This window comes from Mixophyes fleayi, chromosome 3 (assembly GCF_038048845.1).
Source record: "Mixophyes fleayi isolate aMixFle1 chromosome 3, aMixFle1.hap1, whole genome shotgun sequence".
Lineage (NCBI taxonomy): Eukaryota > Metazoa > Chordata > Amphibia > Anura > Limnodynastidae > Mixophyes > Mixophyes fleayi.
The window spans coordinates 53,704,566-53,731,214 of record NC_134404.1 but is presented as its reverse complement, the minus strand read 5'-3'; the positions used below and the strand labels follow the sequence as shown (position 1 = coordinate 53,731,214).

At 39.7% G+C, this 26,649-nt stretch overlaps 1 protein-coding gene across 3 annotated transcripts in view; it reads right to left on the bottom strand.

Annotated features, from left to right (window-relative positions):
• The window catches only part of EIPR1 (EARP complex and GARP complex interacting protein 1), a 181,404-nt gene that overhangs the window by 12,770 nt on the left and 141,985 nt on the right, over nt 1-26,649 (bottom strand). For all 3 annotated transcript variants that reach the window (XM_075201500.1, XM_075201502.1, XM_075201501.1), the window contains 2 exons: nt 9,286-9,422; nt 1,616-1,783 (listed from right to left, as the gene is read on the bottom strand). In XM_075201500.1, the coding sequence (XP_075057601.1) occupies nt 1,616-1,783; nt 9,286-9,422 (305 nt within the window). The remainder of the gene's footprint in view (nt 1-1,615; nt 1,784-9,285; nt 9,423-26,649) is intronic.

Sequence of the window (26,649 nt, the reverse complement as noted above, 5' to 3'; positions counted from 1 at the left end):
AAACTGCCTGGAGTCAGAACTAGCACAGTGTCTGTAATCACAAACTGCCTGGAGTCAGAAATCACAAACTGCCTGGAGCCAGAACTAGCACAGTGTCTGCAATCACAAACTGCCTGGAGCCAGAACTAGCACAGTGTCTGCAATCACAAACTGCCTGGAGCCAAAACTAGCACAGTGTCTGCAATCACAAACTGCCTGGAGTCAGAACTAGCACAGTGTCTGCAATCACAAACTGCCTGGAGCCAGAAGTAGCACAGTGCCTATGTTCATGAACCTTATGTGTACCCCACATCTCTTAGATGGTAAACTCATTTTGGTAGGGTGATTTTTACCTCCTGTTTCATCTCATTGTATGTCATTTGTTTGTATCATGGTCCCATCAATATACAGCACTGCATAATAGTGCTGCACGTTATATAAAAAAAGATAATAATGTTATGCTCTCCAATGACCATCTGTCCTTTATGCTAATTGTTTTCATTTTCAGTAATGATATATTTTTCACATGCATATTTTTTCTATATTATATTTATTTAACCTCTTCATACCCTTGGGTGATTTAGCCCATGTTTCCAATGTTATACTAGGAATACACTTTCCATTTCTTAGTCTAATTTATACTGTGCCTATCTATATCTATAAAGATGTATATAGATATATTCAAAATACAGTCATTGAATATTACTATCGACCGTGATCTTGACGATAGTTGATTTGTTCGTCAGCCGTCATAATTGTGACAGAGGAAACGTCGGCACTTAACCTGCCAACATGAAAATTTTGGCAGGCTAAATGCAGAGTGGTTGACAATGTCTACAGTGTGATTGGCGGCATGCACAATGTCGCCAATCACAGTGCCGACATTAAAAGGCCAATGCCAGTGGGTCCGGGGTATAGCTGGCAGACCCGATGGCATTGCTCTTTTATTGCCGCCATTGTCAACCTGTCAGCATCTAGCCTCCTGACACTTTCATGTTGGCAGGTTAACTACCGACATTTTCTCTGTTACAATTATGTACCCTACCTGATCTGTTTGCATAGGTGGTAATAGTTGTGTGCATGCTTCTTATATTTAAATAGTTAAGCACAAATAGTAAAAATATTACATTTTTTGTTTAGTTACCATCTTACAATTAGTATAACCCACATACTATTTTTAAGCTTTCCAAATACCATCACTGCCAGTGTCCTGGACATGAATGGTTCACCAATCGGCCAACCTGCTAGAGTGAAGTATTCATTTAAAACTCGCCAGGCTGCCTGGAGATGCAGCTGTAACACCGGCAAGGAGGTGAGTTTCTGCTGAACTGCGGTGACCCCAGACATAACGCACTTATATTGTAATACAGTGATAAAGCTACATGTCCTGCTTCCCTATTACTGCAATCGCACATGCAACACATAAATACTGATGTCGATACAGACATGTCCACACATCTCCCTCTGCTAATCCATCTAGTTCTGTGTTTGGTCTATTGTTTGCTTAAACACATACGTATTGAGTTTGCTGCGCTGCCATCTGTGCCTATATCTAGGCAGCATGATATAAATGGAACAGCTTGCTTTGCATACAACAGAAATAAACACTGAGAAACAGAAGCCCTGCAAGCCTCACCAATGAGAATGCTCCTCTAGAGTTTTCACCGGCTCATTAACATTCCTGGTATCCCAGAACTTCACTTTGCAATCATCCCCGCAACTGGCCAAGTAGTATTGTTTGTTGGGATTGAAGTCGAGGTCTCGAACCAGCTGGCCGTGGGCATTGTCTATGCAGTAGATCTGCCTGGAAGAGAATAAACAAATAACTTTGTGTAACCTGTGCCATCGCTAACCATACGCAGAGAATTTCTCTAGGAGACATGTCTGGAACAGTCAATTCTGAAATAAGCCAGCGATAAACCATGCATAATGTATTTTTTTCATTTCTTTCATTGTTAAATTTTAATTATTGATCTATTTTTATTGTGGAAATGCTAATGCAGACAAAAATCCCACTATAAACTTCCACATTTCATGAATATATTTTACTCATACTATAAGTTGACCTTATCCAGATATCTGTAAAAAAAAATTAAAGGGACACTTATGTAAATGTGTTTTTTATTTCACGTTTTATGCTTTTAAAAACGGCACTGCATTTTATCAACATTACAATAACATTTCAAGGTACATTTTTCTCCCGGTCTTATTGATTTGTACTGTGTCAGGTCCTCTGTGTTTCTAGCAGAGACTTGCACAGCAGATAGGTCTCACTTAACAATATCTCTTCAGACTCTGGGCTACTGACAACCTTAACAGATATATAGTAATCATACTAAGTTCCTATCGCTTGCAGAATCTCCAGGCATAAAACATTAAAAATGAAAAAGATATACTTTTTCAAAAGTTATATTTATACATAAGATAAAATTATACACAATTGTGATGTTCATTGTAATGTCCCCTGGATGTACTGGTGTCTATATTATACATGTAACATCCTAATTATAATTCTAACACTGCAGCCGACCTGAACAATGATGCCCCTACTCATCTCCTGCACCAGAGCCTCATATATATTTACAAGGTGGGAGCCCACTGCCTCAGATATAAATGTGTGTAAGGTAGGAGACCACGGCCTTATATATAAATGATTGTAAAGGGGAGACCACAGCCTCAAATATAAATGATTGCAAAGTGGTAGACTGCCCTATCCATGAACATATTAAGCATTTTAAGTTGTGTTAGACTTTGAAATGCGTTAAGAATTTATTTTTACCCCGTATCAATAAAAACGTTCAGCTGTAACTCAAAACAGCAGGAACCTTTTTGTTTTGTACATGGGATCATAGTTTTTTGAATACCGTATAAAGCTGCCATCACAATGGAGTTGACTGACTACCATGTCCTGGAAGTACTTGAATGCATGAAATCACTTTAGTAATATTATCTACTATTCACAAATGGTCATTTACAAATGTTACCAATTTGCACCTATGTGCCTGAATGTGCAGTCACGGTGCCACCCTACACTCTGTTCTCAGGAGAAGCCTCTGTAGCCTAACAGTGCACCCAGGGCCGGATTAACGGAATGGAGGCCCCTGGGCTAAGGGGGCCCCCATTCCCCCGTGAGGCCCCCCCCCGTTAGCAGACTGGCCCCCCTGTTAGCCAACCGTCCCCCCCCCCAAGCGCTTACCTTCACCTGTCACTGCAGTCCTCCTTCCGCGGCGCGCTGTAAACTGCTTACTGAGGAGATCTCGTGACACTCTCGCGAGATCTCCTCAGTAAGGAGATTACTGAGCGCCGTAGAAGGAGGACTGCAGTGACAGAGCTCAGCATTGATCGGGTCGGGGCGCCCCCGCCCCTGTCTTGATCAATAATTCTGCTGAGCTCTGTCAAGGGCCCCCTGGATGCCCGAGGCCCCTGGGCTGTAGCCCAGTTAAACCTCGGGTTAATCCGGCCCTGAGTGCACCTAGATGTGCAGGGAAATATCTGCAGAGGATCATTGTGCGAATGTCTAGCATCCGATCACTTTACTACCACTCCTGTCCGTAAAATAAATGTTTCCATTTTTCACCTGAAATACTGCACGGTTCAACCTAATCTATGTGTTATGTTAATCATGAGAGAGATATCCTCGGGCCAGTGCTCAGAGAGAATCGAAACATGCACATTCCAAAGTGCAACATACATGTGCAAAAGAAGTCCCATTAAAAGTATAGGATGAAAGCTCTGAAGTGGCGCAAAATTCAAGTCCTTTTATGGAGTGAAATTGTCTGTGCGCTCAATTGCATGGCAAGAAACGCCCCTGAAAATGCACCCTCTAATTTCAATAATTTTGATCATGATGACATTATGATTGTTATTTTTATTTATATTATTATTATTATAATAAAAAAAATAAATTCTACACATAGTAAACATTTAGCCAATAACAAGTAAAGCCGATTGTACACAGGTAGACCAGTCGCTCAATCTGAGCTCCAAGGTACCAGACTCCTGTCCAACTTTGACATATATGTGGATTAGCAAATTGATGTGGAAAAACAAGATCATGTGCTGTATGTGCGAGCGATGACAGGGTAACAGGTAATCACTCTCATTTTGGGATCATGCATAGAGCAATTCGGCTATGGGTAAATATAGCTTAACGTGAAAACTTGTTCATTGATCAGATGGACTAAAAATCTAACACTTGTCGCAATGGTAGCCACATAGGAGGTTTAACTTCAGAATTTCTGAGGAGAAGGTATTCTAGATATTTTGACAAAATGAAATCATTGGTTGGATGGTAATTACAACTCACAAGTGAGCAACCAGTGATGTAGTAGCCTGAGTGCATAAAATAGGAGGTAGTAGGTAAAAAATAAATATAATAAAATGTAATGGGGTTTTTGCTCACATCAACCAAGTAAACTGATATAGCTAAAGTGACAAACTTAAAATATGACCCTATATGAAATATGAAACTATCTGCAGTACTGTCCAATACTAGTTAGAGTTAAAGAAGTAGCATATTTGAATTAAAAAGGTGAAGTTTAAATCAATGAACAAAAGCATCGAAGGTAAAGGATAATTTTACTGCACACTGGAATGTGATCATAAGCAGCTAGTGCTGCTGTGTTACAGGTAATTTGGTGCTGCCTAACTGAAAATGAGTCCCTGGGTGCTTAGCACAGTCTGTCCCACACGCTCAACCCGCAGCTAGTAACGCTAATTTTAATTCCTTACCACACACTTTTTGCTTTGCATTCACTGGGAATAATAACACAATTCTAATTGCCAGTCAGGGTCCCCCTGCAGCATTCGGGGGACCTTCCACACTCCCTACTAACAAGCCCCCCTCCCAACACTGCTGATCTGCTCTTATACAGATACTAGGAACCTGATTCCTCAAGGTACGTATACTGAGTGTAACCTGCCTTTGTATTAACAAGCACGGAACTCGGGCATACGCCTAACTTCAACAAGGAGCACATCTGAGTATATGTGCGCTAATGAGTTCAGATATCGGTCTGCCCAGCTCTACTACACAAGACACTGCAGGGTATGTCCAATACCTATGTGGAATATAACTTCAAATAAGAACGCACCATGAAATACGTTTATAAGGATGTCCTTAATGTCTACTGAACATAAGATACATTTTTACAGTTGTTCCAGATTGCAAACACATGTTATAGCAGCATTGGTGACTGCCATCGCTAGTAGTCAGGACTAAGACTAGCCCTGTAGCTGGAGCAAGAGATACCACAGAAAATAAAGTACCTTTGAGATGCCCAAAGCTTGGACTATGGGTGAATGCCCCTTCCTCGCCCCCTCCCAGAAATTGTAACTCGTAGAAAGTGTTCTTTGCATACGAATATGAATTGAATGCTGCGGTGTTAAGTTGCGTACCTCCAGCGGGACAGGGACACTTTTGCAGCGCTAGACTGCCCTGTTCTTTCCTTCGCTCTCTTCCAAACCCCTTCACTGCCATACGCAGCACTCGTTCATTGCTGCTCTGCCCAACTTTCTCATCGATCGGGCCAAAGCTGCCCAATTGAGATGGGAAACAGCGCCCTAAAATTGGGACTGTTCCCCTTAAATTGGGGCGGTTGGAAGATATGCTTTGGTGTGGTTACAGAAGTTTTTGGTTACCTCTGTAGGGAGTAAATTATCCCATTTATAAAATAGACTGCAGGAAGCAGCAAAGAGGCAAATATTTCCTCGAAAAAAAACTCCACTTGGGTGGAAGGTCTATTTCGTATCATACATACACTCGTTAGTAGTGTATACAGCCCCTAAGTCACCTGCAGCTTTGGACGTACAGAGAGTGCACAGTTTATGGCCAGCCCTCACCACTGCACCATTTTCCAATGTGAACAGAGTAGTGTGAAAACCAATTTGAACTACTCAATGCTGTATTTTGTTCATTAGAATGTATACAGCAAATGGTTATAGGTACAGCAGGATTTGGGTCATACTTGCAAAACAGACCCCACCAAGGAGTCAATACAACTCTTTCATAGTAACAATCACCTGTCTGTAGTATATATAACACAAAAGCCATTTGATTGGTTCTTATTTAGCTCATTTAAAATGACATCTGTAGAAATAATTAAATCCAAGTAAATACCTGGAAGAAGCAGATAGTTTACAAAAACAAATATGCCGCAGATGCAGGATTTCAGGTGAAAGCAGGACATACAAACCTGAATCTAAAACTCTCCCCCCACTGGTAAGGCAACAGCCGTTATAGCAAAGATCTGTCTCCTCACTTTAGTGATAAATTACTGTGTGCAAAGGGGATAATCGGTATCTTAAAAAAGCTTGCACAGACCTAGGTCGCTATAGCAACGCATGTGTATAACATCACTCCGGCGCTTATCAAAATCACAACCACGACTTAAAAAAAAAATCTCTCTTATTAGCCAGACTTAGAATGTTGTCTTATGACTGCATGCAAACAAAATCATCATTTACAGAAATTAAAGCATGTGTTAGGTTAGGGTATGAAGCAAAACAAAATAAAATACTAAACAGAATTGTAAAAGGATGAAAAATAAAATGAGGCTGAAATGAAACACCTCAATAACTCATTTAAGACACTGTCATTTATATTTTGTTTTCAAGGTCTTAAAATTGTTTAGTGCATCACAAGGTATAATAACATTTTGTACAGCACATGTGTGCCCCAAGTACTTTCCTGCAAACTTCAGAATTCCAGATTATCAAGATATATCTTAAATCATTTTCTCTTGGTGTCTGTTAGCTAATATCTGTGATGTTCTACAGATACTTATCAATAGAAGCCCCCATATGATATCCTAAATTATGTTTGTGTAACTAGCAGTGTTACCTTTGCAAATTTGCCTTTGATTTTTTTTTCTGCCCATGTAATATCTCTTGCCTTGTTAAATACATGCTGTTGTTAAAACGTCATTCAAACATTATTTAAAACGTTAAACAAGGTCCAGCTGCTGAGGTGTAACTAGTTATTTCTGGCAAAAATGTGATGGGGCCTTCTATGCACCACCATAAAGTAGTACCCACCGCAATGTCTGCTTCATCACCAGTCAGTATCCAATAGAGCAGACTACTAAATGCATTAGTAGCAATCTAGTACATTAGTCTGCATAATATATACAGTCATTTTATCCGCATTATTTTCTAAAACATATAACAGCTTGAAAAAATAAAGTTGCCATGAAGCCATATTAAGTGTGTACTTTAGTGGACCATTCTTCCTCCTGAACAAGACCCCTTGTGCTACTGGGCCCCATAGCAGCCGCATGGAATCATCATCATCATTTATTTTTATAGTGCCACTAATTCCGCAGCGCTGTACAGAGAACTCATTCACATCAGTCCCTGCCCCAGTAGAGCTTACAGTCTAAATTCCCTAATATAGACACACTCACACAGACAGACAGACAGACAGAGAGGGAGACAGACAGGGAGAGACTAGGGTCAATTTTGATAGCAGCCAATTAATCTATCAGTATGTTTTTGGAGTGTGGGAGGAAACCGGAGCACCCGGAAGAACCCACGCAAACACAGGGAGAACATACAAACTCCACACAGATAAGGCCATGGTCGGGAATCGAACTCATGACCACAGTGCTGTGAGGCAGAAGTGCTAACCACTAGGCCACTGTGGAATGCTATTATATAGTTATACCCTTAGCTAGTTGGTATAACCTTCTATTTGTATCAACAGGACGACTGTTGTAATAACCCATAACAAACTGCTACAATGCTGATCAATGTTCTGTTTTTGTTTGCATAAATATGCCACTTGGACCAGCTAATACCAAATATAGCCCAACAATAACCTATTGCTCAAAGTCACTGTGCTCATTTACTTTAGCCAAGACCTGGAGATAGAGAGGATATAACCATTTGTTTTTAGCTGGAGCAGAGCTGAAGTCAGGATGGCCCCGGCACTCAGCTTCTATATTTGGTGTAAACTCTATGAAGAAACATTCCTGGAATATCTCACATGAACACTGTGTACATAAATATCGTATACATGTATATTTATAGACCTGTGTGCCCTGTAAAATGATCACACTTAATGCACATTAAGGCACATAAAAGTGTATGTGTGTAAAATGTCATTGTCGCTTGGGGTGAGATGGTGCTTGTGGAATGGTTGTATCTATGTTTGTATTGTCCATTGTAAATCACAAGAATGGCAACAGGATCAGTCTCTTGGGGTTATGCATATGGTTCTGTAGCGATTTATGATTTATTAAATACATGCATGCAAAGACTATGGATACTGACCCATTCAAATATTTTTACTGGCAATTTTATAAAAATATTTTCTTTACTGTCCATTATATAAGAACAAAGATGGCACTCCATGGGTCCCACTCAATTATTACCCAGATCTCCTCGTATGCAGGGGGGGGGGGGGGGGGGGTGAAGCTGTAGTCTGGGGGAGCCAGATCCCACTTTAGTGCAGGATTGGTAACCCTCAAAAAGGAAGGTGGCTGTTATTGCCCCAAGTCCCTGATATAGGCCATAAGCCTCCCGCTGATCGTCCTGGTAGCTGGTTTTCATTATAACAGGAGGATTCTACACTCATGGTTTCACTGGTCTATAGAGAATCATCCCCGGCTAGTTAGCGATGGGACTGACTGTAAAATATTGCATGCAGGTCATGTTTGTCATTAAGTTTTAACTTTTTTAAAACAACACTGTTCCTGTTGTTAATGCAGGACGAGTACTGTGCTCCCAGCCATATTAGGTTGAGCAGCAGATAATCCTAATACGCCTGATTTTGTTCTGCTTTTAAATTTCAATGTTGTCAAGCGTAAACCTACCAAATGGTTTTTGCCCGAACCTATTTGACAATATAATGATCAGTTCCACCTTTGATAAATAAAAGGAAGTTTTTAGACACAATCAATCAAATTGACCAATATTTTGATAATAATCAGCGCAGTTGTGCAGCATGTAGGATGTTAACAAATGAGAAAATCTAATTATTTGGTAAAAAGAACATTTGAAAACGATGCGTAATCACCAGATTACTTTTTATTTTCTTAAAAAAAGCAAACCTTCCCCTGTAAAATATATATTTAAATAGGATCACACAAAGAAAGAGCAGAGAGAAAGTTTCTTTAAAAGGAAATGGTTTTATTCTATTTATTTTTAAATGAAATAATGTTGCTTGAGGCACAAGAGGATTACAAAAATCTAATCACAAACCAAAGGCCAGATATGACGGCAATCATTTTACATTCAGAATCTGAGCTTCTGACTGACAAGTTTATGTCCTGGTTACTTATGAATGGAAAAGTGCTAATTTCTTACCTCATACTTCTGATGTCCCAGCCGCGGATGGCGGTGTCGTTGGCCGTGGCAACCTGTGTGCAATTGTGATGAGGGCTCCAACGCCCAGAGGTGAATTTCAGCTGCCCTTTACCTTCCAATGCCACCGAACTCGAGAGCTGTCCGTGGAAAACAAAGTATTGTACTATTTAAGAGAACTGTAATGGATATTAAGAAAACAAAGTGGATAGTCGACTAATTAATTGCGATAAAAAATTGTCATCAAGATTCCTTATTTTTAAAGTCAATCTATCACCTAGACACACTGGGGCCGATTCATTAAGGAAAGTAAAGCAGAAAAAAAATGAGAAACCCTGCACCTTGGCAAAACCATGTCGCATTGGAGGGGGAGCTAAATTTAAAATGTGGGGACAGATTTATAGTTGGGGAAGGGCATGTCCTAGATCAACTTTATGTCAGTGTCAAAATAAAACTAGCAAGTATTTGTGTGCTACATGAAAAAGTATCCAGTATATAAGTTATGTGCAAAATAATAAACTAATATGCACCCCTTGCATTGTAACATTGTTTTGTCCGGGAGAAAACGTACTAATTTTTTTGCTTTACTTTCCTTAATGAATCAGAGCCACCGAGTGTTCTTTACTAAAATTACTCAAAGGTTTAATTATGCACTACAATCAGTTATGCAGTAATTATAGTTTAGTTGGGTGCTCTATTTGTTTGCAATGAGCGTATTGGGGTCAATGCAGTGTCCTAAACCGATCGGGTCTGCTTGCAGTGTCACTGGGAATTTCCTTACGGTCATACTGAATAGGGGTCTTAAAGTCAATAAGGCTCATCTACAAGAGATCATATTAGATCTTGCAAATAATAAACTTTATGTTCTTGAAACATATATAAAAAACTACAACTTTAAAATAACTCTGCAAAGAGGAACCAGACGGTTTTAAATTCAGATGACTTACCGGTGGTCAGTGAGAGAGTAAACAACCCATAATAAGTTTCAACAAACTTTTGATATACAGTTTTATTTTTTATAAAAATCATCCCAAAGAGGTCGGTGGTCACTTGGACAAATAAACAATTAGATACAAACAGTAAAAAAAAAACAAAAAAAACCACAAAAACAAATTAGGTGTTGATGGGTATATCATGGTGCTTGACCAAACCGCTGCTCAATCATTAACAGGTACTGTACCCTGTTGTATACTGAACACAAGCCAAAAAAAACAGATGAGTGCTGGTATTGGTCACCAGTATAGTTCATCATCATAATCAACATTTATTTATATAGCGCAGGCAGATTCCATAAAGCTTTACAATTGGGAACAAAACATAATAAAACAATACTTGGTAATACATACAGAGAGGTAAGAGGGCCCTGCTCACAAACTTATAATCCATGGAATATTTAATAGCCAATATTTATTAAAACTCTATCTTTGATATAAAAAAAAATATTATAAATATATCATATAACATTAAAAGTATCTTTCAACACAATAAACTTGGCAGGTGTATACATAAATATCAGATAACCAAATTACATATTACATCAATTACAAAAGACATCAATTTATTTTTTGCCTTCTTAAGAGGCATAATTGGGAACTTTTAAACATCTATATCTGGAGTAGACTACAGGTGGACTACTGTTCCTCATAAGGACCAATATATTCAAAAAATTGGACTCCTTTAGTGTTTCTGTATGCTATGCAATATGGTTGAGCTGGATGGACAAAATATGTAATTTTGTTATATGATATTTATGCATACACCTGCCAAGTTTATTGTGTTGAAAGAGACAATTTCATATGATTGCTATATCGTTTTTTATATCAAACATAGAAGTTTAATAAATATTAACTATACTGGTGACCAATACCAGCGTTCATCTGCTTTTTTTTTGGCCAGTTAAAAAATAAGAACATTTATTGTAGACTATTCAACATACTTTTTGGACCATTCCTCTAGGGGTCTTGATAACGCTAGTCACATTTTCAGGCCTGCCCACTGATGGAAATGGCATACTCACACGGCGGACACATGAACTGCGTCATCATTGTCCCACCCACATCACAAGAAAGAGAGAAGTGTTCTCTGGGAGGGAGGTCTACTCTCTTGCGAGTCCAGTAGGACAGAATACACATTTTTACATGTATGCATAATTACAATAAACAGACTCATTGTTGTAGCAATGTCCTCAATAATCAAGTGAATGAGTCAAATAATTTGTACCATGGCAACCATGGAACGAATCGCACAACTGAATAGTAAAAGTTCACTAAAGGATAATGTAAACAGCGGAATAAGGAAAGAAAATATCATGCTGCACAATTTATTTTAAATGGTTTCAAAGATTATATAATCCATTAAGTAAACAAAAAACAAAAAAAGGCATAGTATACTTAACCCGAATATACATTATTTATGACAGCAAAACATTATGGCACTATCCTGAATATAATATACTTTAGGGTACGTGCGTCAGGAGTCAGAAGCGGACACCAGAAGAGTCTGTCGGGGTCAGTAGTGTATGATTTTATGGATCAATCATCAATAATGATTGGATGCTATATCACTCTGTCTGTCAATCTCTTTGAGCATCTCACTGATCATCGTATAACTCGTATGGTGAATGTGCTGCAGTTTCATACAGTACAGTCCCACAGTCCTACTTAATGTATTATTTAGGATGCATTCACACTGGAATTTAGCCATCCTTCTAACCCCCATGTGCAGCATTCACAATAATGCCTATAAAAGTGGGGATCACTCACCTCTATGGTAAAGAATCTGTCAGTACACACTGACACTTTAATGACCATTTGACGCACAGTGGAATCCTCAAGAGTTCATCTCAAGATTCAACATCATTGTTTACTGACAAAGCATTTACTACGAATGACCCCTATTTATATCATGGCATCCAAGCTACATTCATAGTGCAGTGACCACAATAGACAGCAACAGATGATAATTGCCTGTCAACATCAGTGGGGGTCGCTTACAAAGCAACAAAAATGAGCCGTACATGGCAAAGCTTGTTTCCCCTGTGATGCACTATTGCATTCTCTGTGACTGGTTCTCAGATCTGGATGGTAAAACTACGTCCTTTGCAAAAACTACATTTTGCTCTAGAGCAGCGATGGGCTATAGGTGGCTCTATGGCTGCATGTGGCCCTCCAAACCTTCACGTATGGCCCCCGGCTCCTTCTTACTTTGTCAGATGTGTTTGTTACAGCTTGTAACACTTGTTTAAAATGCCAGCTGATTATTACAGACAGGTATCTCTTTCCTTGATTAAACGTATTGTTTTGACTTATTAGTGATAATGTGCGGGCCACATGAAGGTTAGAGGGCCGTCCATGTGACCCTGGAAGTATATCAGGTTGCCGATCACTGCTCTAGACAATAAACAGGTTTAGGCATTCATTCATATGGTTAACAATCTATTAGCAACTCTGTGACAGTCTGTCAATCTAAATTTATATAGAAAATGAAAGCAAATGATGGATTGGTTGTTGTGGACAACATCCCGTCTACACAGTTTTTATAACTGTTTTCCACTGGTGATACAAGGTGCATCTTCATGTTGGATGAATTTGCATTTTATATTAAGTGATCATTACATTATACACAATGAATGCAGCCTATTTGTGGGCTGAAGCAATATTCACAAGAATGCAGCCTATTCCTTTATTAGGAGCCAATGAAAACACTGATGACACTTGTGATGTGATGTCTCTTATTACTAGTTAATTGATAGTGTTAATAGACTGTACCCTTAGCTTTGTAATGAATTGCTAATAATCTCAGTCGATCAAGTATTTTTCCAGCGGGGTGTGACAAAGACAACGCAATTCACACTTGCCCATTAAACCTCCCCTCTGGATCCAAGAAGCTGGCAAGTATATTTTCATGTTGAGATATATCATACGTCACTTCTGTCTTGAAATACATTTTTACGTGACATACTGTAGTCATGAAATGCCCCAGTTACAAGTGGTGGTGGACCTTTCACTATAGCACACAGGAAGGGGACAGGAAAGGAAGATAACTCACCAAGCATCCACTAAAGCACACTTGCATATATGCCAAAATTTTGCAAATATGGACACTACCAAGTTCTAAGCACATCAAGTATGCTACTGTCAGGGCAGCCATACCTGCACTGCAATTCCCATTAAGGTAAATCTACTGCCCTTGGTTGTTATGACAAAGCCACAGTATATGCTGGTGCATAATAATGTATGTTCTTATACTATATCTATGTGATTGTACAGTACCGCAGTATATGCTGGTACATAATTATGTATGTTCTCATACTATATGTGATTGTACAGTGCTGCAGTATATGCTGGTCCATAATTATGTATTTTCTTATTAGAGATGCTCAGGCTCGGTTTCCCCGAGAACCGAACACACCCGAACTTAGCAGATCCGAGTACTGAGCCGAGCCGGCTCGGTACTTTCGCGCGCCCTCGGAATTGAAAATGAGGCAAAATGTCCATGTTATGTCGTCGGATCTTGTGATCTTTGGATTCTATAAGTACCGCCCTCCACGGCGATCCAGCGCCATTTCACAGAGGGACACAGAAGGGGTAGCATGGTTCTTGGCAGTCTCTAGTGCAGTTGGGCAGCGTCATAGCTATAAAAGAAAGAGGAGGGGTAGCAGTGTTATCTAAAGACTCCAGTGACATTCAGGAGAGCTCCATTGCTGAAATAGAATTAATAGGTCTGGAAGGCCTGGTCTTCTGAATTTGCAGTCAAATTGTACGGTGTTACATAGGTTATACACAAAAAGGATAGCTCTATTGCTCCATAGCTAATTGTCATTGCTGAAATACAAATAATAGGTCTGGCAGTGTTGTTAATCTGCAGTCACATTGTACTGTGTTATCAAAATGGATTCACAGCAGTACACAGAAGAGCAGGAGCACCAAGCAGCTGCTGGTACCAGTCATGATAATAGTAATCCCTCTAGGTCATCTGCTAAAGCCTATGTAAAAGTGCATGATGTTTTTAAGTCAGGGAAACAAAAATGTAAAAAAACACCTTTTACCTTGGTCAAGAATAAAAGACCTGTAATGCAGGCAAAGTTATCGGCAGAAAAAAATAAAATTGCCAACATGCCATTCTACACACGCAGTGGTAAGGAAAGAATGAGGCCTTCGCCTTTCTCTATGAGTGCTTGATCTTCAACTGTCACTGAGGCATTTTCTTGTAAGGTCAGTCATGACCAAGCAAGACCTTGTCATTCGGACAACAAAAGTGGTGTCCAAATACTTTTACGTGTAAAAGCCGAGCTGGAAGAAAACAGTAAGGCATTAGAGGAAAATATATGTTCAGATTCAGAAATACACCAATCCTTGAGGAGAATCTATCCAGGAGTGCTATGTGTAATCATGACCTTTCTGATAGTGTACCCATAAAGAAGCCATTTCTGTAGATGTGTGCATGAACAGCCCAAGTGTAGCCAGTGATACACAAATTGAGGATGCCACTTTGGAATTGCAACAGGATGAGGGAGCTAATGAGGATGTTGATGAGGATGATGTTGTTTGTGTAAGTCCTGCCCCAGTGGAAGCAGTTCTTGCACGTGATAAGAAGAAGGCGCCATTGTCATGCTTGGACATAAGACCAAAAAATCCACATCTGATGTGTGGAATTATTTTTACCTAAACCCTGACAACAGTTGTCCAGCCATTTGTAGCGTTTGTAAAGCCACAGTAATATAAGCATGGATGTCTAAATAGACCTGTATATGCATTACCTTCCACTTTGCTGCTGTTTCCTCAGTATTGCACAAAGTGTCTGTAATCTGCACTGTACGTCAAAGGTACCTAACTATATTATAATCTTTTGTAAATTGCGGCTGATTCAAAGCTCAGTGATGAACTTTTGCCGAGAACTACAATGGCCCTTTTTAGTGCATTGTCTGGCACCCTGGATTGGTCTGGGTCTGAAAAAAGCATGCACCCTGGGGAAAGTAGGGGTCAGCGCACGTCGCAATGTATTAGCTGTAGTTATCCACCACAGTTATCCAAGGAACGGGTGGAGCGATCAAATGAACCATAACGGATTTCATGATCCAAGGACAATTCCAACTTGCACCACTTTACTGACACTGCTTTGTGGCAATGTTTCCTAGATGTGCTATGAACTGCCGCGTGTTTGAGTGATTGCTTTGTCGCTTAGCATCCAGCCAGGTCGCTGCAGTATTTGTCCATAAGTGTATGAAAATAATATTGTGATCTGTGAGGTGGTCAAAATTTACTGCAAATGGCTTGAAATTAGTGTTATTGAGGTTAAGAATAATCTAGGGGGGGGTGGGGGAGCAAAAATATGTGATTTTAGCAAAAAAAAAAATAGGGATTTTAGGAAGAAAAAAAACGGAATCAAAAACCAAAACTAAAACACGCAAAGGCGGTTTTGCCAAAACCAAAACCCTAAATTAATCCAGATCCAATACAAAAACTACAACACGTGGGTCAGTGAACATCTCTAGCTCTTATACTATATCTCTGTGAATGTACAGTGCTGCAGTATATGCTGGTACATAATTAAGTATGTTCTTGTACTATATCTATTTGATTGTACATTGTCGCAGTATATGCTGGTACATTATTATGTATGTTCTTGCACTATATCTCTGTGATTGTACATTGTCGCAGTATATGCTGGTACATAATTATGTATGTTCTTATACTATATCTGTGATTGTACATTGCCGCAGTATATGCTGGTACATAATTATGTATGTTCTTATACTATATCTGTGATTGTACATTGCCGCAGTATATGCTGGTACATAATTATGTATGTTCTTATAATATATCTATGTGATTGTACATTGTCGCAGTATATGCCGTGCATACTAATAACCAAAAAGTATATTGAGGTGCAAAACCCCCCAAAAAACATAATACAGGGCTGTAAAAAGAGAAAGTCACACTGATTTATGAAGACAAATCTCATACGGCAGATAGCCCATGCATTCACTGATCCTGGCAGAGTTATTTGTGTAATGTGTTCACAAGGATGCACTGTTCTTGAACAATCTACTAGGTACAAATATGCTTTCCTTCAAACCCAGGCACACGTATCTTCATCTTCCAACGCTTCTCCCTGAGCATACAGTACCAGCCAGAACCTTTTTTCCCCATACGGTACACTGATGATTTGCAGTCTATCATTAATAATACAGAGCAGTATTGCAACCTGCCATTATGAAGAAGGATTGCTATGCCTCATCAAGTAAATTGACATAATGTGACATTAGTTTAAATGGATTTAGCTTCCAGTGCATTCATTGTGCCCTAATTAAATGCAGCTTGCTCTGACACTGCCCACCCTCTTCATTACTAGATGTCTGAGATGTAAATGTGTCCGGGTGGAGAAGGGTTAGAGGCTTAGAGTCTAACACAAGGCACAAGGTATAATGCGTCTGATCCAAGGGCTGTGGACTATTTGTTTCTAATTTATGTCAACTATGTTTCTGACAGGGATCTTGGTAGTAATGCTCTAATAATCAGCCATATTTTTTTTTATGTCATTATTTTGTGTTATTGTAAACCTAGCACAGTAAAACAGAGAATGGGAAATTATTTAAACGTGGCCCGTTGTAAATGTGTATCAGCAGTAACTAATAATATCAATTGTTCATGAGCTTAACAAGCAGCAGACATGGATGGACTGTGAATTATGTTGATATTTCAAGACCACCTGTGTTTGACGTGTGAGGTTTTGTTTTTCTTCCAGAAACGCCAAAACAATAAATGAATTAAAGATGTCTGCTGAAATTATTAACCTGTAACAAATGTTCATCAAATACATCACTGGTTCCTAGAGAATTTGTAAGCTGGTTTCTGAGTAATATTGGTTCAGAACACAAAGTGACTGCTGATCAATCCACTATTAATCAGTCACGTCAAAATATACCATGATAAACAAACAATTTACCATGGAGTTCCATGGTAATTTGGTTGTTTATTATTGTAATCCTTCACCTCTTTTCATAAAGATTACCATGGTACTCTGTTGGGACAAAATGGCTGCCTATTTCTAGGAAGCAGTGGCATTACTGAGGCATGAGGTACAAATATGGCTGCTTCCACCATGTGTAGACAACTTGTGCACTTTACTCACAATTGTCTTCTGACTAATAATACATATTCATAATTATGTATAATTAGGATTTGTTCCTATATAAGCATATTGTATCCTGCACAGAACTGATCTGTTAGTATGAAACTACTAACCATAAAAATTAAATTTCTGAGATAAAGTAATATATTCACTAATTAAAATTATAGAAATTTTGATTGGCATTCACAACCAATTCTATTTAAATTAAGAGTGTCAAAGAGATGGTAGTACAACTGTTTTAAGCAGCAGCAATATCTATACAGGACAAATGCTGATGTCAAAATAAGTAACTTTCACCATCACATTTAATTAACTAGATCAAACGAGAAAACTTGGATAAAAAGATGAGCGACCATACAAAAATATCATCCAATATCATGAATATTTTCTTCTACTGGAAAGCACAGCAATGACGCTTGATGATTTTACATTGCTATTAGTATTTACTAGATGTGGTTTAATTTGCTAAGTGATGTACTTCAAGTTTCAGTCCTCAGCGCAGCCTAAGGGTATGTGTGAGCGGATAAACAAACAGGATGCTATTGGCCCCCTCAGTCACCTGACCTTGTTTTCTGACTCTACACAAGGCAATGGAGCTGGAACCGTGGGCAGTTGTCCCATCTGCCCCCTTATAATCTGCCACTGCCAGGGCCTCATCATAGGCCCTGGCAATTTGTACACTCCCCTCATCCCCTTCATCTTCTCGGCACCCTTGATAGCATTTAATGTCAATCAGTGTCAGACAAAATGGGCGAGCAGTTTGCAAGTTATTGGAGATATGTGGGAAAAAGTGTTATCTTTCCTGTATTAAAATCACTGGTAAGAACTATACTGAAATTTGCAGAGCAATCTAGTCACCAATTCTCTATACAAATGTAATTTAAGAAGTCCAGGGTGAATGAGTAAATTACCATCATAATAGAGCTATAAATTACTACAGGGCATTAGACACACCAAAAAGATCAAATAACCATGAGCTCATATAGTCTTTAAAGATACACTAATCTCAAAACATTTCTTTGCTTACCTTTTAGAATACTAGATGATGAATATACTCTATATCATTTTATGCTATCTCTTTGTGCAGGATGAAAGCAAACGTAGGGAGTTATGGCTGACACCTTTTTGCTGCTTTCGATTTTTTTTGTTTGTTTTCCGTACCCTGGCCAAATCCATTATGATTATAGGACTAAATGCAGAAAGACAAAAACAATGGCAAGCTACTGAAAGGTGAGTTGACTTAGTAACACCTTCATAGAATATAGGTAAAAGTCATTAAGTTTACTTCTTTATCACCCTTGATTGTTCCCTTGGGAACAACCACATAATTTAATCCTCGTCAAACCTGCTCTGCTTTCACTTTGTGGTTTGGCAGGAGTATAATTTGTCTTAACAAGCTAGTTATATTGAGATTTTTCCCTTCATTTGAAGATTTTTATCTTTTTTTTTTTGTAAGGATAGGAAAACACCAACAAACATCTTGGTTATAATCAAACAAATAGTCTTCTTAGTCTTTTATCAGGTTTTAAGGATGTGGGGAAGGGAGGTCAGGCACAGAATGAAGGTAAGTCAGAACCTAAAGCAATGTGTGGAAAAAAAACAATGGATCGGTAAAAGGCAGACTAAGCATTAGTAAGAATTAACAACTCAGGAGATTCATAATCAATCGAACATACAGAGTAAACAATGGTAAATCAAACTTTACACATAAAGTTTGTGGAGAATCCAACGTTGAGGACCTGGAAATGGCTTAGAGAAGAAGGTCCAGCAAATGCAACAAGCACACACTGCAGTAAGGGACGTCTAACGGTGAACAGGAAACTACAACTCTCCCTATGAGACCAAAGGGCTCAGAGCAGGTCAAATTTATGCTGTTTGTCGTGTAGATAGTAAGTGATACTTTCCATTCTTCGATGGGTTGGGTACGTGTCCCAGACTAGCAGTACCCCGACAAGAACTTATCTGACTTGACAAGGCAGAAAGTGGCAATCACAAACAGCGAAGGTATGAAATCACTGTGTCAGAATCGCAAGGAATGCAGAAGCAGACAAAGTCATGCGACTTTCTGGGACTATGCCACTATTAGTGGTGTTAAATGAGTAATGCAGGGAGGCGGCGAACGCACAATATTTTATAGCAAGACTTCTACTTTGTCCATTCAGCGCTTCTATCCATTACTTCAATAACACCCCTAATAATAGTATAGTCTCAGAAAGTCACCTGACTTTCTGTCTGCTGGCTTCTGGATTCCTCATGATTCTGAAACGTAGCGATTTCCAACCTTCACTGTTAACATTGCTACCTTCTGCCTTCTCAAGTCAGGTAAGACCTTGTCGGTGTAGTGGTAGTCACGTTAGTGACTACCATCGTTTTCAATGTGCGTAAATTTTGAAAGTCTACGTAGACGGATGTTCAGGACTTTTCCAGTTTTTAGTGATTAGATATTTAGCAGCAGCCAGGAAATGGGAGAGCAATTTGTTGGAGGGTGCGCTCTCATCCGGAGGTGGACGACAGAGAAGGAAAGTCCAAGGATCTTTGGAGACCGGTTGATAAGAAAGAAATTAAGAAGAGATATGACCATTGTCCAAAAAGGAACAATACGAAGACAGGCTCACCATATGTGGAGCAGTGCATCCCTAAGCCTGCAGTTCTGCCAGCAACTTGGGGTGGCAGTAGGAAACATTTTAGAAAGCCGATTAGGGATATAGTACCACCAGTAGTGCAGCTTATAACCCATTTCTTTAAATTGAGTTGAATGGCAACCATGTCCCAAACTTCCTCCCAACAAGACTAATCGGAGGTGATCCCAGGTCCCACTTCCATTCTATCTCATGGCGACCCTAAGAGTCATAAATAATATCTATCAGCATGTTACAGCAGGAAATGCAAGCATAAGAAGTGGGAGTTCTCAGGGCATGTGCTGGGGGAGAGACATGGGAAAGTGTCTAACCTGGAACAATTTAAAAAAATAAGGGGCAAAGGGGGGAGAATTTCTGTTCGGTAACTTTTTGGGAGGCCCAAGTATTATTTGTAGCGAGATCATGGATCAGTCTAATCCCCGCCTGAGTCCACAAGGTAAAATAAGGAGAGGAAAACTCCAGGAGGGAAGTCAGGATTATTCCAAAGGGGGATTCATGGGGATGAAAGTTTATATTGGAATCTACAGTAAAGCCAGATAGGCAAATTTAATTTGAGAATGGGAAAAATTGCGAGAGCAGCCAGTGTATTGGCAGTAGGTAATCCCCAAACAGAGGCCAAAAAGTGAACATTAATATAATGGATATCCATATCCACTAAAGCTATAGTATTATAAGGGGCGAAAGCAGCCACCATTTGGTTTAGGTGGGATGCCAAATAATAAAAGTTAATGTCCAGGAATCCTCTAGCACCCCTAATTTTTGGTTTCTTACAAATAGCCAGGGAGATCCTGGGAGGCTTGTCCTTCTAAATTAAACAGAGGAAAGAAGATTTTAGTTCCATGAAAATCAGGTCTGGAATTTTAACTGGGAGCATTTGGAACAAATATAGCGATTTGGGAATTACACTCATCTTAATAGCAATGATTTTCTAAAGCCAAGAAATGATACAACTGTGCCAGGAGGCAAGATCTCGGTAGGAATGGTCATACAAGGAGGTTATATACACCCTCAAATATTTTATTTTATTTTACACTTTTGCCATTTAAAAGTGAAGAGGAATGAAGATGAGCTCTCAAAAGATGCAGGGACATGTAATGGCATGGCCTCCGATATAGAGAAGTTAAATTTGTAGCTGAAGAAGATAATATACCATATATACTCGAGTATAAGTCGACCCGAATATAAGCCGAGGCACCTAATTTTACCACAAAAAACTGGGAAAACTTATTGACTCGAGTATAAGCCTAGGGTGGGAAATGCAGCAGCAACTGGTAAATTTCAAAAATAAAAATAGATACCAATAAAATTACATTAATTGAGGCATCAGTAGGTTAAATGTTTTTGAATATTTATTTCAAAGAAAAACAGTAAACTAGCTCTGTAAGTGGAAAAGAGTCAACAAAACCAATATGGTATCAACAATAACTTTAAAAGTACAAAAACCTTAGCTCAATCAGCAACCAAGCTAAAACACAAGAGTTAAAATCCTTCAAAACTGGATTGCTCCTCATCATCTGTATGTCCAAACAGAGCTTCAACTCTATTTGGTGTGAGGCTATCAGCATAGACATTGTCGTCATCACAGAGTTCGCAGTCATCACCATTACTGCTGTCGTTCTCATACAAAGCACTGTCTTCACTGCCATCCATAGCATTACTAATGCCACATTTCTTGAAGGCACGTTGCACCATGTCCTCTGGAATCTCTTGCCATGCATCACGAACCCACTTTGCTACCAATTCTATGTCGGGCTTCCTCAGATTTCCAACTTTTGTCAGTTGGGCTTGACCAGATGACATCCATTCATGCCACATCTTTCGCACACGGTCTTTGAAAGGTTTGTTTAAACACACATCTAGGGGCTGCAATACAGATGTAAGCCCACCTGGGATAACGGCCAAAGTAACTTGAGAAGACTTTGCCAATTTTTTTATGTCATCAGATGTGTGGGCTCTGAACATATCCCAAACTAGCAATGATGGTTTTTTCTTTAAGGCTGTTCCTGGACGTCCGTTCCAAATTTCTTCCAGCCATTTTTTTGTTCCGTCTTCATCCATCCAGCCTTTAATATGTGCACGCACTGTAATTCGTGGTGGGAATTTGACCTTTTTAGGCAAGGTCTTTCTTTTAAAAATAATGGCAGGCCGCAGCTTAGTTCCATTAGCCAAACATGACAGAACGACTGTGAAATGGTTTTTTTCATTTCCTGTGGTTCTGAGTAAAATAGTTTTTTCTCCCAAACTTGCCACAGTTCTGTTGCTAGGAAGATCAAAGGTCATAGGTGTTTCATCCATATTCCCAATATCTCCCAGGTCAAAGTTATGGATCCTTCTTTGTTTTATGATGAATGAATGGAATGACATCACTTTCTCTTCAAGGTCTTTTGGCAACTTCTGTGAAATCTTTGTTCTTTGCCGCAAACATAAGGCAAACCTATTCATAAAGCGGGTACACCATCCTGCTGACGCAACAAAATTTTCAATGCCTGGTGCTTTTAATTTGTCATCTTTAGCCAATTGAAGGGCACGTAAGCGAATTCCCATACGTGTCACGCAGTAACCATTTTGATGACACTCTATAACCCATTTATGCAATTCAGTCTCTAGAGCTTCATATGAAGTCGTTAAACCACGTCGAGCCTTTTTTGCCTTTGGAATCTTTTCCAAGTCAGCTTTCATTTTCCGCCACTCCCTCACTTGTTTTTCGTCAACACAAAATTCCCTACTTGCAATACTGTTATTGCTCTCTTCTGCTCTTGACACAACCTTAAGTTTGAAGCCAGCTTCGTATGACCTGCGTTTTTGTTTTGGTCCAGGATTAGAAGTACTGGGATCCATTTCTAACAGGATAAAAAAAAACATCTAGTATTTTATGCACTTTATTATGCTCATCTTTTTTTTTTTTTTTTTTTTACTTTACTTTTATACATTCAGCTGAGACCCCAGGCTTCCACTACAGTGGAAGCACATTCATTAGAAGCAGCGGCACCCAGCAGTTATGCAGCTCTAGATAACAGTGACCCCCCCCCTGTCAGGATGTGTGCATTGCAATTAGTGAGGGCATCTCGGCTTCTCATCAGCACCCCTCGCCGCTAAGTGCTTTGGCGCACAGTCCAAATTCTTGAAGACACACATACTTTCGGTTGCTTTGTTTGTGAAAGATGGGTGATGATGCAGGGTTGAATATCTGGGCGGCACGGTGGTGTAGTGGTTAGCACTTCTGCCTTACAGCACTGGGGTCATGCGTTCAATTCCCAACCATGGCCTTATATGAGTGGAGTTTCTATGTTCTCCCTGTGTTTGCGTGGGTTTCCTCCAGGTGCTCCGGTTTCCTCCCACACTCCAAAAACATACTACTAGGTTAATTTTTGTTACCGTACTTTTGCAGAAGAGACACGTGTACTAATGTTATTATAGTAAAATGATGGAGTTGTGTTTTTCTAATTACGGTACATCTTCCAGATATAACAACAACATACGGGTAATCCATTATATACAGTTAATGGGGGGAAATACCAACAAGACATTTCACATCCCCTTGTTAAATCCTAGAGGGATATGGGGGAATGAAGTGTTAACACACAACACAAGACATTTCATTGTGTCTTTTTTGCGATAATACAACCACCAATCGTTGATGGTGACTGTATTCAACCTACCAGGACCACAATGCACGATTACAATTCCACGGACACCATACTGAAGCTAAAAGGACTACAACTAATAATATACCGGTACTTATTGAACACTCAAGCGATGAGCGAGTTGTTCTACTGATGGCATGCAGCAACTTCTACATTCATGATTGTGCTGTGTTTTATCAATCAGTTTTCTTATTTATTAGAACGAGTATACATGTTGGAGATCTCCTTATTCTCGTACTGCTCAGACATAGAGAATTTCAAACCCTGGTTCTATTTTTATCTATACATTGCCTCCTTTATTGATAACTGGACTTTATCCATATGTCTGCATACGCATTTATGGTTTTTATGCGCATGTTACAGTACGGTCATTACCTGTAATTAACCTACCGGTATATATCTGTTGCTATAATATTGTACAATATTTTAATTTGCTATCAATGCACTGATTTTTTATATGTACTTTGATATTTCATTGCATATTTACATTGATATATGTGCTACATGATATTATTTTCACAAATTACTGTATATTAAATATATTCCATATTTTTACTTTAGATATAGTATACTGTGGGCACAGAATTGTATTTTGTAACGAGGATGGTGCCTGCCTCCATAGCTTCAGCCCTTAAGTTCCACTTAAGGGCTGAAGAGAAAGAGAAAGAAAATATTAACTTACAAGTTTGGTGAGAAAAAAATCAACTTTCAAGAGCTTGGTGCCTGTTGCTGTAAGTTCCGCAGTGGAACGCATGTGCGTTCCACCGACAGGAAGTTCCAAATGCCGAACTTCCGGCTTATATTCGAGTATATACGGTATTCGTCCATTAGTTGATATAGAGATGGAAGACTGTAGCTGGCATTTGAAGATCTTTACAGGAAAAAAAAAACAAAAAACCTACCAAGACAATGCTTTTATCAATACCTTCAGTTAAGACACTTTTACCAATCTACGCCACTGACAGATTCATATCGACAGAAAACCACCCTACAGTCACTTTTGTTGTCTTCAGGCAGTCTCTAAAGGCTTGATATCTACAATACATGACTTCTTTCTGACAGCTAACATAGAGGTTAAATAATTTCAAGAACTGATGTGGGAATTGGACATTTCGATAGACACTGAATATAGTACATTGGACCGCAATTAGAGAGAATATGGCAAAGAACCCCATCTGTGTTCGGATCAAGGAGAACCCATATAAAATCTATTTCCACTGACTGGAATCTAGTTCTTTCTAGGATTCAAATGATTTTCCCTCAAATCTTGCATATGTTGTGGATAATGTCCTCAAATGGGTACACCACTACATATATGGTGGACGTGTACAGGAACTCAGTGAGGCAGCTTATGCAAAAGGTCACTGGGATCCTTGCTCCTAATAGCCTTTCTTATGACTGCTTTCAAGACTGATCTCTGTAGCGAAGAAAGTACAAAATGAGCTTATCAGGTATACATTAAATGCAGCTGATCATATTGCAGCTATGTGGAGAAAACTTCCATTCACATCCCTACAAGCAGTAATCAATAGCGTATGGTTTATTTATCCCATGGAGTACATCACTTGCATTTTGCAAGAGTCTTCAGCATCTTTAAGGTTATATGGACTCTGTGGCTTTCTCATAACAATGTACTACTTTTATTGAATTGAAGATTCAATGATGAACACAAAACCTGCAAATCAGGGTCCTGAAAACATTGTAACTGTAAATTACTCAACTACTTTGTCCCCCAATCATCGTCCTCAATGATTCCCTCCATATTCCCATTTTCCACTTCTTCCTCTTCTTTGCCCCCTAAAATGTTATTTTTACCCATATAGATATAGTGGACTGAGGAAACAAAAGAAGTATTTTTTAATTAAAACTAGAATGTAGGGGGCGTGGCTTGGCGGAGCATGGAATAGGTAGAGTGTGCCAGAGCTCCCCAGCCTAACTACCCGGTTTAATATCCTGAATTGCTCCCCTGTATAATTGACCTGCCCGGTTCAGTGGCGTAGGTCCCCCTGCATTCCCCGATCCAAGTGGATAGTGTGGTGGAGGATCAGAAAGGCTGTTGTTGTGTCCGGAGCTGTACAGAGGCTGGGAGTGCGGCGGTCGGAAGGAGCGGACTCACATACCTGGTGGAGGTTGTGTCGGGGACTTCAGTGCCGGGAAGCGCACATAATTGCCGGTCTCTGAGCCGGTCACTGGAGGCGAGAAGAGCGGACATCTGGAGGCTTGCTGGGTATGTGTACGGGTGTTCCCGCCACAGTGCAGAGCGCGGCGCCATCTTGGATGTCTATGTGTGCGGAGAGCAGACCTGTATGCAGCTCCATACTGCTGTGGATGAGGATGTCGTGGAACTGCTGATTGCTGGAGCTTGCTTGTGAAAAAGTTCAGGAACATATACTTGGTGAAGTAGAGAAGAAATAAGGGTTCATTGGATCCTGTGTGGGGGTCTCCCGCTCTGGGTTGTCTGTTTGCAGTATATGTATTTCACCTGACTCAATATTGCAGAGGCCATACTCTGTTCCGAGATCCTGAGCTTGGACACAAATTCAGCTGGGGCCTGAGGGATTCTTTGATCTTCCCCTGCGGTACGAGTAACATGTATACAACCCTGTATTACACCTACTGATATCTACACAAGTGGTATCACTATGGGTAAACACTCTACAAGTAATACTGCTGCTAGCAGGCTGGAGAAATATGCTCGTTCTAACCCTGCTACAGCCTCGGGAGGAGCTGCTGCATCTGAACTGCAGATACCCCAGTCTTCCAAAGATGCAGAGGTGCCTGCTGATTCTACTCTTCAGTAAGTCCTAAAAGCTATCGCTGCTTCTGAGAAGAAGGTAATGGACAAAATTGGAGAGGTGCAGGTTGATTTGTCATTGATGCGGCAGGATTTTCAGAAGATTCGTGAGCGTGTGTCGGAGACAGAGGCCCGCATCTTCATACAAGAGGATACT